The 12,143-nt window shown below is 50.7% G+C and overlaps 2 protein-coding genes across 3 annotated transcripts; one reads left to right on the forward strand and one right to left on the reverse strand.

The window, feature by feature from the left end:
* The first annotated feature begins 1,887 nt into the window (after positions 1-1,887).
* SEPTIN1 (septin 1) lies at positions 1,888-8,015 on the forward strand. Of its 2 annotated transcripts, XM_053555113.1 has the most exons (11): positions 1,888-4,483; positions 4,658-4,748; positions 4,838-4,924; positions 5,147-5,270; positions 5,558-5,692; positions 5,784-5,901; positions 6,497-6,598; positions 6,717-6,816; positions 6,996-7,161; positions 7,433-7,523; positions 7,625-8,015. In XM_053555113.1, exons 1-11 carry the CDS (start codon positions 4,481-4,483, stop codon positions 7,709-7,711), a joined length of 1,104 nt encoding a protein of 367 aa, XP_053411088.1. In that variant the 5' UTR covers positions 1,888-4,480; the 3' UTR covers positions 7,712-8,015. The 2 variants fall into 2 exon arrangements, with proteins under 2 accessions (XP_053411088.1, XP_053411087.1); XM_053555112.1 differs by lacking the exon at positions 1,888-4,483 and having other exon boundaries at positions 4,490-4,748.
* Positions 8,016-8,193: 178 nt separating this feature from the next.
* MYL11 (myosin light chain 11) lies at positions 8,194-10,922 on the reverse strand. Its single transcript, XM_053555182.1, has 7 exons — positions 10,842-10,922; positions 9,871-9,963; positions 9,550-9,625; positions 9,286-9,390; positions 9,116-9,194; positions 8,478-8,526; positions 8,194-8,386 (listed from the first exon to the last, which is right to left on the reverse strand). The coding sequence occupies exons 1-7, from the start codon at positions 10,842-10,844 to the stop codon at positions 8,282-8,284; spliced, it is 510 nt and encodes a 169-aa protein (XP_053411157.1). The 5' UTR covers positions 10,845-10,922; the 3' UTR covers positions 8,194-8,281.
* Positions 10,923-12,143: the final 1,221 nt, after the last annotated feature.

The raw sequence follows: 12,143 nt of genomic DNA on the forward strand, positions 1-12,143 counted from the left end.
ACAGTTTTGTTTTTTGTTTTTGTTTTTTAGACAGACTCTCACTGTCACAAGGGCTAGTGTGCCATGGTATCCATGTGTCAGTGTAGCTCACAGCAACCTCAAACTCCTGGGTTCAAGTAATCCTCCTGCCTTAGCCTCCCCAGAGGCTACAGGTGCCTCTGTATAATTGCCCACCACAAGGCCTGGCTAAATTTTTCTATTTTTAGTAGAGATGGAATCTTGCTCTTGCTCAGGCTGGTCTGGAACCCCTGAGCTGTAGCAATCTTCTTGCTTTGGCCTCCCAGAGAGCCAGGATTACAGGCGTGAGCCACCATACCTGGCTTATATGGCTCTTAATGGCTATATATCTCTATAATCACATGTACTTTGCAAAACCTCTGTGAATTCAGTATGCCAGGAGTTTCCAATCCCATTTGATGTGCGAGGAAAGAAAGGCCCAAAGAGGCACCTCTTCTAAGGTTACCTGAGGGGGAACTATACTAGAAATGAAGCTGAAGGATATATATGTACACATGACAATATGGATGGATCTTACAAATTAATGCCAATTGAAGAAATTAACAGAATGACCATTTTTATAAACATATGCTGTTCATGTACATTAAAATGTATCTGCTAGGGATGGGCTCAGGGGTTCATGGTTGTAATCCTAGTACTTGGGGAGGCTGAAGTAGGTGGATTGTTTGAGTTCAGGAGTTTGAGACCAGCCTAAGCAAAAGAGAGACTCCATCTCTACTAAAAATAGAAAAAGTAGCCTAGAGTTATGGCTGATGCCTGTAATCCCAGCATGTGGAAGACTGAGGAAAGAGGATCATCTGAGCTCAGGAGACTGAGGTTGTTGTGAGCTATGATGATGCCATGGCACTCTACCCACTCTACTCTACTCTGTCTCAAAAGATAAAAAATAAGGCTCTGTTCCTGTGGCTCAAGTGGCTAAGGTGCCAACCACATACCCCTGAGCTGGCGGGTTCGAATCCAGCCCAGGCCTGCCAAACAACAATTACGGCTGCAACCAAAAAATAGCCGGGCGTTGTGGTGGGCACCTGTGGTCCCACCTACTTGGGAGGTAGAGGCAGGAGAATCGCTTGAGCCCAGGAGTTGGAGGTTGCTGTGAGCTGTGATGCGATTGTACTCTACCCAGGGTGACAGCTTGAGGCTTTGTCTCAAAAAAAAAAGAAAGAATAATAATAAATAAATACATAAATAAATAAAATAAAATATACCTCATATACACATTTTCAAAATGCATACAAACCAAAAAATTTACATGCATTAAAGTGGTTCCCTTAGGGTAGGAAGGGGAAAAGCACGAACTACCGGGTTGCATTAGCTGGTTTGGGGCTACCATAACAGAATACCATAGACTGGGTGCTTAAACAACAGACATTTATTTTTTCACAGTTCTGGAGACTGGAAGTCCAAGAGCAAGGTGCCTGCAGGGTTGGGATCTGGTGAGGCCCCTTTCCTTGGGTTGTGGGTTGTAGATGGCTACCTTCTTGCTGTGTCTTCACATGGCCTTTCTTGTGTTCGTGCACACACAGAAAGAAAGATAGTCTTTTCCGGGCGGCGCCTGTAGCTCAGTTAGTAGGGCGCCGGCCCCATATGCCTGAGGGTGGTGGGTTCGGACCCAGCCCCGGCCAAACTGCAACAGAAAAATAGCCGGGCGTTGTGGCGGGCGCCTGTAGTCCCAGCTACTTGGGAGGCTGAGACAAGAGAATCGCATAAGCCCAGGAGTTGGAGGTTGCTGTGAGCTGTGTGAGGCCACGGCACTCTACCGAGTGCCATAAAGTGAGACTCTGTCTCTACAAAAAAACAAACAAACAAAACAACAACAACAACAACAAAATAAAAATAAAAATAAATAAATAAATAAAGGGAAATAAATAAAACCAAAAGGGGTGGCAAAAGAAATGGGGTTGGGGTGGTGCCTGTAGCTTACTGGGGAGGGCACCGGCCACATACACCAAGGCTGACAGGTTTGAACCTGGCCTGGGCCTGTTAAACAACGACAACTGCAACAAAAAATAGCCTGGCATTGTGGTGGATGCCTGTAGTCCCAGCTACTTGGGAGGCTGAGGCAAGAGAATCACTTAAGCCCAAGAGTTTGAGGGTGCTGTGAGTTGTGATACTACGGCACTCTGCTGAGGGTGACAAAGTGAGACTCTGTCTCAAAAAAAAAAAAAAATAGCTGGGCATTGTGGCAGGCGTCTGTAGTCCCAGCTACTTGGGAGGCTGAGGCAAGAGAATTGCTTATGCCCAAGAGTTTGAGGTGATGTTGTTGTAAGCTGTGTAGCCACGGCACTCTACCCAGGGAGACAGCTTGAGACTCTTGTCTCAAAAAAAAAAAAAAAAAAAGGCTTGGCACCTCAGTGAGTTGGACGCCAGCCATGTACATTGAAGCTGGCTGGTTTGAGCCCGGCCCAGGCATGCTAAAAAACGACAATGATAACTGCAACCAAAAATAGCTGGGCGTTGTTGTGGGCTCCTGTTGTCCCAGCTACATGTGAGACTGAGGCAAGAGAATCATGTAAGCTCAAGAGTTTGAGGTTGCTGTGAGCTGTGACACCATGGTACTCTACCCAGGGCGACATAGTGTGACTCTGTCTCAAAAAAATAAAAAAGAAGGGCGGTGCCTATGGCTCAGTGAGTAGGGCGCTGGCCTCATATACCGAGGTACCCGGCCCCGGCCAAACTGCAACAAAAAAATAGCCTGGGTGCCTGTAGTCCCAGCTGCTCCGGAGGCTGAGGCAAGAGAATCGTGTAAGCCCAAGAGCTGGAGGTTGCTGAGAGCCATGTGAGGCCCCGGCATTCTACTGAGGGCAGTAAAGTGAGACTCTGTCTGTACAAAAAAAAAAGGAAAATGAGGTTGGAGAGGTGGGCAGGGCCCAGAGCAAGCAGGGACTTGTAGGCCATGGTAAGGAGGATCTGAGAGGTTAATTTGCATGCCCAAGGTTATCCAGCTAATAAATGCTAAAGTCAGGTTTGTGTATATGTATGTATATATATCCAGACCACTTTAAGTTCTGTTAACAAAGCTGAAATATATTCATTTCATTTTACCAGGAGGAAAGCAGAGCTCAGAGAGGTCAAATGACTTGCCCCAGGGCACACAGTAAGTGGTAGAGCTGAGGTTTGGTTATTTCTGACTCTCAAAGCTACATTATTTTTCATGTGTTCTGCACCTCTGACCCTTTGTCTCAACTTGATTTGTTTACTCATTCTTTCATGCACTGATGCATGTACCATATAATTTATTGGTACCTTCTTTGGGCCAGGACCTGTAGAAGACACTGGGGATACAGAAATTAAGAAGACATGGTGCTTGTCCTCACAGAGCTCAGCCAGAAATAGAAGACAGCCAGCTGAGCAAATGTGGGCATTGGAGGGACCTGCAAAAGGTGTTTTGGAGTCTAGAGGGAGAATGACTCTGCCTAGGGTAGTTGGGGAAGATTTCACAGAGGAAGCCCTTTGAATCAAACCCTCGAAGGATGAAGAGGAGGCACAGAAAACAAAAGCTCAACGTGGGCAAAGAGCTAAGGTTGTTTGGACCAGTGAGAGATGGAGTGATGAGGCCAACTGGGGGAAGCTTTGGCTGTCAGTCAAGAACTCAGAATTTGATTCTAAGTCACTAGGGAGTCTTTAAGGGTTTTGAGCAGGGGAGTTCCTTGGACAAGATTCTGTTTCTGGCAATGATTTCCAAAGACCTGGAGTCCTTTTAAGGATTCAGTGACAGGCTGGGCACAGTGGCTCATGCTTGTAATTCTAGCACTCTGGGAGATGAAAGCAGGTGGAGTGCTTGAGCTCAGGAATTAGAGACCAGCTTAAGCAAGAGCAAGACCCCGTCTCTACTAAAAATAGAAAAATTAGCTGGGCATTGTGGTGGACATCTGTAGTCTCAGCTACTTGGTAGGCTAAGGCAAGAGGATCTCTTTAGCCCAAGAGTTTGAAGTTGCTGTGAGTTATGACTCTATGGCACTCTACCCAGAGCACAGGGTAAGACTCTGTCTCAAAAAAAAAAAAAAAGTGAATTTCATTTTCCAGTGAATCCTTTGTATGAACTGGAAAATTGATGGCCCTTCCCACACCCAATCTCATTATGATATTTGGTCCATCAGACCGTAGGAACTTTTTTTTTTAACCATCTCATTAAAGCCTTTGTCTCACCTGCTAAAGAGAAAAGTCTGCTTCCTTCCTCTCTGTCCTTACTTCACTTCCCACCATGGCAATGGGCTACAGAGGGGCTTGGAATAGAGGTGTGTGGAGAATGATGGGATTGAAGCTATCTATGGGGATGGATGGGCAAAAGGATCCAGGAGATGGGAGCCGTATGTATTCTTAGTCTTGGCTTTCCCCACCGTTTCGTGCCTGTCTAGCATCTCAGCTTCCTATACTACCCACCCCCTTGTTTGCTGCACTCAACTTCCTGTCCCACCAGAGGAAGTGGGGCAGCATAGCAGGTGCAGCGACAGCTAGCGGAGCCATGGTAAGTCCTTACCCTCAGGAACCCAGGCATCTTGGCACCCAGACCCCTTAACCTGGGTCCCCAGGTCAACTCAAAGTAGGCTGACTTTTCCCATACCCTAAACTAGGAAAGGTGATGCTGGGGGCCCTGCCTGCCACTTCTAAAAATTTCATACTGTCTACCCCACACCAACAGGACAAGGAGTATGTGGGTTTTGCTGCCCTCCCCAATCAGCTCCACCGCAAGTCTGTCAAGAAGGGGTTTGACTTTACACTCATGGTGGCAGGTCTGGAAGTTTTGGAGAGGGAACTGGGGAAAGGGTATGTTCAACTGGCAGTCCTCTCACCTGACCTGTTGGAGTTGTTCTGTCCACAGGGGAGTCAGGCTTGGGGAAATCCACCCTCATCAACAGCCTGTTCCTCACCAACCTCTACGAAGATCGGCAGGTGCCAGAGGCCAGTGGTAAGACCCTCCCAACCCTCTTCAGGCAGTGCCCTCTGCCCCTCCCCATGTCCCCAGGCTGCACTAGTCCTTTCCATCTAGGGACTCAAAGGCAGCTCACTGCTTTTCTCTGGGACTGTTCCTCCCCTGAAACATGGGTGGGGGTAACTGTGATACTGAGAAAGGAAATTAGTCCTGTCTCAGACCCCTTCCCAGCTCCCTGACCTCTCTCCATCTCCATAGCTCGCTTGACACAAACGCTGACCATTGAGCGCCGAGGCGTGGAGATTGAGGAGGGGGGTATCAAGGTGAAGCTCACTCTGGTGGACACGCCTGGTTTTGGGGACTCAGTGGACTGCTCGGACTGGTGAGAATGGGAGGGGACGAAGGCTAAGTCTCTCAAAGTGGCTACTCTGTGGAGACCAAGGGTTAGTTACAGGGCTGGTCTGACTTGGCTCTCTGACCCAAAAGATGGTGTTCTGCTTCCAAGATACTCTGTGCTTCTTGATGTTTCACCTATGCCTCTATAAGTCTCCCTTGATGTCTTTGGTTGGGACCAAAGAAACTACAGTCCCACTCCCACAGTCCTGGCTAGCCTTGCCCCCTTCCCTGCAGCTCTCATCTCTGACTGCTCATCCTCTCTCCACACCCCAGCTGGCTACCTGTGGTTCACTTCATCGAGGAGCAATTTGAGCAGTACCTTAGGGATGAAAGTGGCTTGAACCGGAAGAACATCCAGGATTCCCGAGTCCACTGCTGCCTCTACTTCATCTCACCCTTTGGCCGGGGGTATGGGGTGGCTCCTGGGGATTGCAGCATTTGGGGAGGGTTGGGGGTCTCTGTACCCTGGGGCTAGGTGCTGACCAATCCCTGCTTGCAGGCTCCGGCCCCTAGATGTGGCCTTCCTCCGGGCAGTACATGAGAAAGTCAACATCATCCCAGTCATCGGCAAAGCGGATGCCCTGATGCCCAAGGAAACCCAAGCCCTCAAGCAGAAGGTGTGGGTGGTGACCTCTGACCTGTGATCCTAAATGAGGCCAAAAGTTCTGACCAAACTTGATTTCATCTTTGACTTCTTTGATCTTGGGGTGGCCTTTTGGAAGCATGATCTGCCAGGCTAACCTGTGGGAGAAAGCTTCTGCAGAAGGCAGGTAGTAAACTGCCAGAGGTAGCCATGTCCCTGAAGGCTCAGAATAGGATGCACATGCAGCCCCTGGGCTAGAATCTGTGCTGAGGCCTGTCTTAAGAGCAGGGCCATAGACATAAGAACATGATAGCCTGCCTCCCTTTGGCCCCAAGATACTGATGATCCTCCACTGCAGTGTCTTCAGAGCCCTCTCCCACTGTTTCTGCTGGTGTCTCTCCTGGTGTCATAATGCCTGCCCACCTTAGAATTCTGCCCCAGTTTTTTACCATCTATGTCTCTAAGATTTTGTTTTCAGTCACCCTTCATGTCTATCTTTCACTATCTGTCTTTCGTGTCTTCCTGTCTCTGACCACCAGTCTCTCTGTATCTCACTGTCTCTGGCCTTGTGTCTGTCTGTCATCATGGCCTCTGTGTTTCACACTGTCTCTGTATCTCTCTCCTCTGAGATCCGGGACCAGTTGAAAGAAGAGGAGATCAACATCTATCAGTTCCCCGAATGTGACTCTGATGAAGATGAAGACTTCAAGAGGCAGGATGCAGAGATGAAGGTGTGGAGGCAAAAGAGGAAGGGGCAAAGAAGCAGAGGAAGCAGATGTGGAGGATGAAGCTGAGGAAGAGGTTTGTCCATGAGGTGCCAACAAGTGACCACTGACCCCTGACTTCTAGGAAAGCATCCCTTTCGCAGTTGTCGGTTCCAGTGAGGTAGTGAGGGATGGTGGGACCCGACCGGTGAGGGGACGCTGCTACTCCTGGGGTACTGTGGAAGGTAAGACCAGCAAGGAGCTCAGGCCACCTCTAAGTCAACCAACCCCAGCATGTGACGTTGGGGTGGGCTCTCTAATACTGGGAGGGATCCGATAGAATGGCTGCAGGACTCCTCGCAGACCGGACTATGAGGGTGGGGTTGGACCCAAGCTCCCTGACGCTCGCTGGTCCGTCCCCCAGTGGAGAACCCACATCACTGCGATTTCCTGAACCTGCGACGGATGCTGGTGCAGACACACCTGCAGGACTTGAAAGAAGTGACGCATGATCTGCTCTACGAGGGCTACCGGGCTCGCTGCCTACAGAGTCTGGCTCTGCCTGGGGCTCGCGACCGAGCCAGCCGCAGGTGAGAATAGGAGCCAACTCTCTTGAGTGCTTCCAAGGCCCCGCCCTCACTGTGACCCCGCCTCCTGTGCCTCTGTCCTGACCCTCCGTGACCTCGTCTTCACCACCCAGACCTCTCTCCCAGACTCCCACTCGTTTTGTCTACGTCCCTAACATCAAGGCCATGGCTCCGCTTCCTAGACACCAACTTCGTCCCAGGCCCTGACTCTCGGCCCTAACCTACGACCCCAGGTCCCTTTCTTGATCCCTCTTCCCTTCCCACTACCTCCCAGTAAGCTTTCCCGCCAGAGCGCCACAGAGATCCCGCTGCCCATGCTGCCTCTGGCCGAGACGGAGAAGCTGATCCGCGAGAAAGACGAAGAGGTGAGCAACCTTCGCTTTCCCCCGACCAACGTCTCAGGTCCTTTTCGAGGTTCTTCTCTGGCCTCCCCCTGTCCCATCGTTTGCAATCTTGCCCCCCACAGCTGCGCCGCATGCAAGAGATGCTGGAGAAGATGCAGGCCCAGATGCAGCAGAGCCAGGCTCAGGGCGAGCAGTCGGAAGCTCTCTGAGGCCCCTGCCGGGTCCTGCCTCACCTCGGCTCCGCCCTCAGTCCATCTCCTGTCCAATCCCCGCATCTCAGACCGCCCAACGCTTAAGCCCGGAGTGCCGGCCACAGGGCCCACCTTTGCACTGGCTCTATGTGTGTTCTCCGCCCCGGCGGTTCTCCTAGTGGCCGGAGTTGTCGCCGGTCCCTGGCCCCGCCCCCAAACCGTCTTCCGCCCACTTCACGCGTGGGAGCCTCTGACCGCTCCTATCAGTCCTCGGGCGTCGATCCCTAAAACCCAAATCGTCAATAAAAACTGAGTTTCCTTGAAGCATCGCAAGGCTTTTCTTTCCTAGCGGGAACAAGCGGCGAGCATAAAGCGTGAAGCAGCCGCACACAGGCCCGCGGGCCGCTGTTTATTCACTTGCTGGGCCGCTGCGTGCCCGCAGTGTTTCAGCCCAGTCTCCCGCCTGAGGCCCTCTCACACAGACAGACTGCGGGCGCGCGTCCATAAGAAACAAAGACCAGCTGAGTTTTATTGGGGTAGGGGCGGACTGGCTGGAAGCATTGGCCAGTAGAGGTCTAAGAGGGCCCCCTATTCCTGGTCCTTGGCGTCGCCATGGGTGATAACGTAGCAGATGTTCTTGTAGTCTACGTTGCCGCCGACGTCGGGAGGGAAGGCCGCCCACATGTTCTTGATCTGAAGGTAGACACAGGGACTTTGCTTACTGGCCCTTAAGGTCTGCTCCCCATCCCTTCCCTTTCTGTTCTCTCAGGCCTTCCCCACTCACCTCCTCCTTGGTAAAACGATCGCACTGCGTGGTAAGCAGCTCCTCCAGGCTGGAGGGAGGAGACCGAGAGTGGGGAGTTGAGACTGGATTCATGATTCCTTTCCACTCCCTCCCGCCTCATCCCCATTGCTACTCTTAGTGTCCCCTAGAGACCAGGGCCATTCTAGAGCCCTCACTGGCTTTCTTCTGTTCTTTTTCTTTCTTTTGAGACAGAGTCTCACTTTGTCACCCTCTGTAGACTGCCCTGGCTTCATAGCTCACAGAAACCTCAAAACGCTTAGGCTTAAGAGATTCTCTTGCCTCAGCCTCCCCAGTAGCTGGGACTACAGACTCTCCCCACAACGCCCAGCTCTTTTTTAGAGATGGAGTCTCATTCTTTCTCAGGCTGGTCTCTAACCCATGAGCTCAGGCAATCCACCGCCGTGGCCTCCCAGAGTGCTTAGGATTACAGGCTTGAGCCATGTGCCAGGCCTGGCCTGGCTTTCTCTCTGGCTTCTCTGCATTTGCGCTTCCCCCACATAAGTGTGAAAATGCAATCCTACTCCTAGTTTCCTAACTTCTCTCTCACCTCTGGAAGTACCTAACTCTTGGTAGGAATTTAAAGAGGCTCCTGTGGAAGCAGCTGGTGGGACACTTACAACTGTTTCTTAATGGTGCCCTTCCCATCAGGGTCCAGGACCTTGAAGGCTCCAGTGATCACATCCTCAGGGTCAGCACCTAGGAGGTCAGAGGGCATGTGAGGTTAAAGGGTCCCTAAAGGATTTGGGAAGAGGCAGCTGAGGGCTTGGACCCAGGACACATGACTGACCCTTGAGCTTCTCCCCAAACATGGTCAGAAAGACAGTGAAGTTGATGGGACCACTAGCTTCCTTCATCATGGCATCTAGCTCCTCATTCTTCACATTGAGGCGACCTGGAGGGGGTTAGGAGAAGCATGGGCTGGAGCTGGCTCCTGGGCTAGGGCTGTGCTTCCCATAAATTCAAATCATACCATCTGTTTTTCAGGTGGGCAGACTGAGGCCTTGCAGTCTTTGCAGCCTTGAATATTTATAGATAGAGGTGGGGGGCTCACCCATGGCTGCGAAGGTGTCCCGAAGGTCCTCTTTGTCAATAATACCATCACGGTTCTGGTCAATTACTGTGAAGGCCTGTGGAGGGCAGGGGTGGGGAGGGGTTAGGTCCCCCATGGCCAGTCCTCAGCATCCCTACCCCAGGCAGATCAGATTCTGGCCCCCAGCCAGCTGTCCTCTTCTACCCTAGCAGGGAGAGGAGAAAGGAATTCTAAACCCTTTCCCTCCCTCTGAACAGGTGCACATTCCAGGGAGGGGGTTGGGAAGAGGGGCAGAGGGGGTGTCTTTGGTCAACCTTCAGTCTTCCCTCTCCCGGCACTCACCTCCTTGAACTCCTGGATCTGAGTCTGGTCAAACATGGAGAAGACATTGGAGCCTCCTCCCTCTGCTGCCCTTCTCTTGGCCCTCTTGGGTGCCTAGGAGTTGAGGGTTGAGCAAAGGGGTCCATGGACGAGTCCCTATACCTCTCTGGGGGCAATGGATTAGATTCAGCGTTCTGTAAGTCCCTTCTCCTTTCTTTATGAAATTTTATTTTTTTAGAGCCAGGGTCTTATTCTGTCACCAGGCTGTAGTACAGTGACCCAATCAGAGCTCACTGTAACCTCAAATTCCTGATTTTAAGCAATCCTCCTTCCCCAGCCTCCTGGGTAGCAGGGACTACAGCCCTGTGCCACCATGCCCAGCTAATTATTAAAGTTTTTTGTAGAGATAGGCGCTCATTTGTCCAGGCTTTTAAGTCCCTTCTAAAGCAACTTTCCCAGCCTGGGCCTCCTACTCCTTGGGACCTCTTTGCTGAGGGCAGGTGGTGTTTTGGCTGCATTTCCAAAATTCCTATCCTGTACCTCCTGTGTCCCTATTCCTTCATCTTATCCAATAAGTAGACACTTCCTTCCCTTTTTAGTGCTGTGGGCCTGCCTCTTTTGAGTCCTACACCTGCTGTGTGACCCTGACCTACTCATCTGCCCTCTTTGAACCTCTACTTTCTCTTTTATAAAATGGAGTGGGAATCCTTGTCTGTCTGGTCCCAGAGGACTTTAGAAAGTTGAAGTATAGGAAGGGATGAAGCAGGCTTTGAGAGAGACTGCCCTACTGTGAGTGGAGAGTCTAGGCAGATTATATTTTGTAGGGTCCTTTAGGACATCACTCTGTCACTATCCTGATTAAGTGATACCAAGAAAGTGAGGAGCCACATTTTTAGGTTTTGTTGTACTGGGAATCAGCTACTTTCTTTCAGAGGATAAAACTTCCCTGAGGTCTAAGGCATCTGGGCAGGGGTTGGAGGTGTCTCACTTACCATGTCTTCAGTCTCCTGGGGGCAAGGCAGTGGCTCCTGCTGGAAAGAAGCAAAGAGTCAACCTGGGGCAGTCCCTCTGGGGTTATATAGTCTTGCTCCAGGGAGCCCTTAACATACCAGGGTAACCTTAGCCTTGCAAGTGCCCACCCCAGATACCAAAATAGCCCAGCTCAGGGCCTCTCCTTTCTTGGAGGGCCCAAAGCAGCTGGAGTTGGGGTGGGGTGGGGGAGGGCATGGGTCTCCGGATGTGTATTTCACTAGGTCCTAGGCAGGAAGGGATATTCCTTCTCCCAAAAGAGGGCTGGAATATATCAGGATTCAGAGGGGACCCAAGCCAAGGCACAGTTCTGGAAGACAGATAAATGAGGCCCGTGTGCCCCTGAGTGGGGTAGGCCCAGATTTAAACCTAGTGAGCATTTATTAAGCACTTACAGTAAGCCAGATGCTGGGTTGGGCTTTGTGGGTACACTTTGGCAAACACATTCCCCTCACATGGTAGAGTTCACAGTCAAGTGTGTCTATGTGTAGAAGTGGTGGCAAAGTTCAAAGGTGGGAGAGAGCCATCTGTGGAAGCTGAGGGATCAGGAGGGTCTCTTATATCTTCTTGAAAGAGAGGGAGGATTTTGTGAGGAAAGATGCTCTGTGATCTCAGGCTTTATGTTTCAACCCCCTGAGCCTTGGTTTCCATTCTATAAAGTGGAGATGTAATTTCCATCCCACAGAACTTGCATTATAATTAATAATTATGCTTTGTCTTGGTGCAACTTACAGTCTAGCCATAGAGACATGAATGAATGCAAAAAATGACATACCAGTTGGTCAGAGCCAAGAAATAGAGGGCACAGCAGCCTTGTCTAGATATATGGCTTCATTAAGTCCAGTAGAAGTGAGTCAGTGAAGGCAGAGGAGGGGCAGCATGCTAATAGAGAAGGGCATGGCATGAGTAAAGGCCTGGAGAATGAAAGATTGGAAGTGTTCAGGTTGCCTGAACTGTGATGAGGCTGGAGCAGAGAATGCAAGTGGCTGGTGACCAGACTCTAGAAAGCCTTCAATGCCAGGCTGAGAGCACAGGCTCTGGGGAACTTTGTAAAGGTTTGAAGCAGGAGAAATTCATGGTATAGTATAACTCTAGAATAATTTTTCTGGGTATTGGCATGGAGGCTGGAACTCAGAGGAGGGGAGGCAAAGACAGCAGGAGGGAAGCTAGCTGCCCACCTCCTTTTAGGTGGCTGGGATGGCCAGTGACTTCTTTTTATTCTGGGAAAGAACCAACTTGGTTGACTGTGTGACTTTAAGGTGCTC

The sequence above is a fragment of the Nycticebus coucang genome, chromosome 12 (assembly GCF_027406575.1).
Source record: "Nycticebus coucang isolate mNycCou1 chromosome 12, mNycCou1.pri, whole genome shotgun sequence".
Lineage (NCBI taxonomy): Eukaryota > Metazoa > Chordata > Mammalia > Primates > Lorisidae > Nycticebus > Nycticebus coucang.

Bases quoted from the DNA above. Each gene is read 5' to 3' on its own strand.
- SEPTIN1 (XM_053555112.1), top strand. From the start codon at position 4,598: ATGCTGGGGGCCCTGCCTGCCACTTCTAAAAATTTCATACTGTCTACC. The intron at 5,693-5,783 runs GTATGGGGTGGC...CCCTGCTTGCAG, and splicing joins ATCTCACCCTTTGGCCGGGG to GCTCCGGCCCCTAGATGTGG. The intron at 5,902-6,496 runs GTGTGGGTGGTG...CTCTCCTCTGAG, and splicing joins CCCAAGCCCTCAAGCAGAAG to ATCCGGGACCAGTTGAAAGA.
- MYL11 (XM_053555182.1), bottom strand. The intron at 9,391-9,549 runs GTGAGCCCCCCA...AACCCCCTCCAG, and splicing joins GGACACCTTCGCAGCCATGG to GTCGCCTCAATGTGAAGAAT. The intron at 8,527-9,115 runs GTAAGTGTCCCA...TCCTCCCTCCAG, and splicing joins GGCACCATTAAGAAACAGTT to CCTGGAGGAGCTGCTTACCA.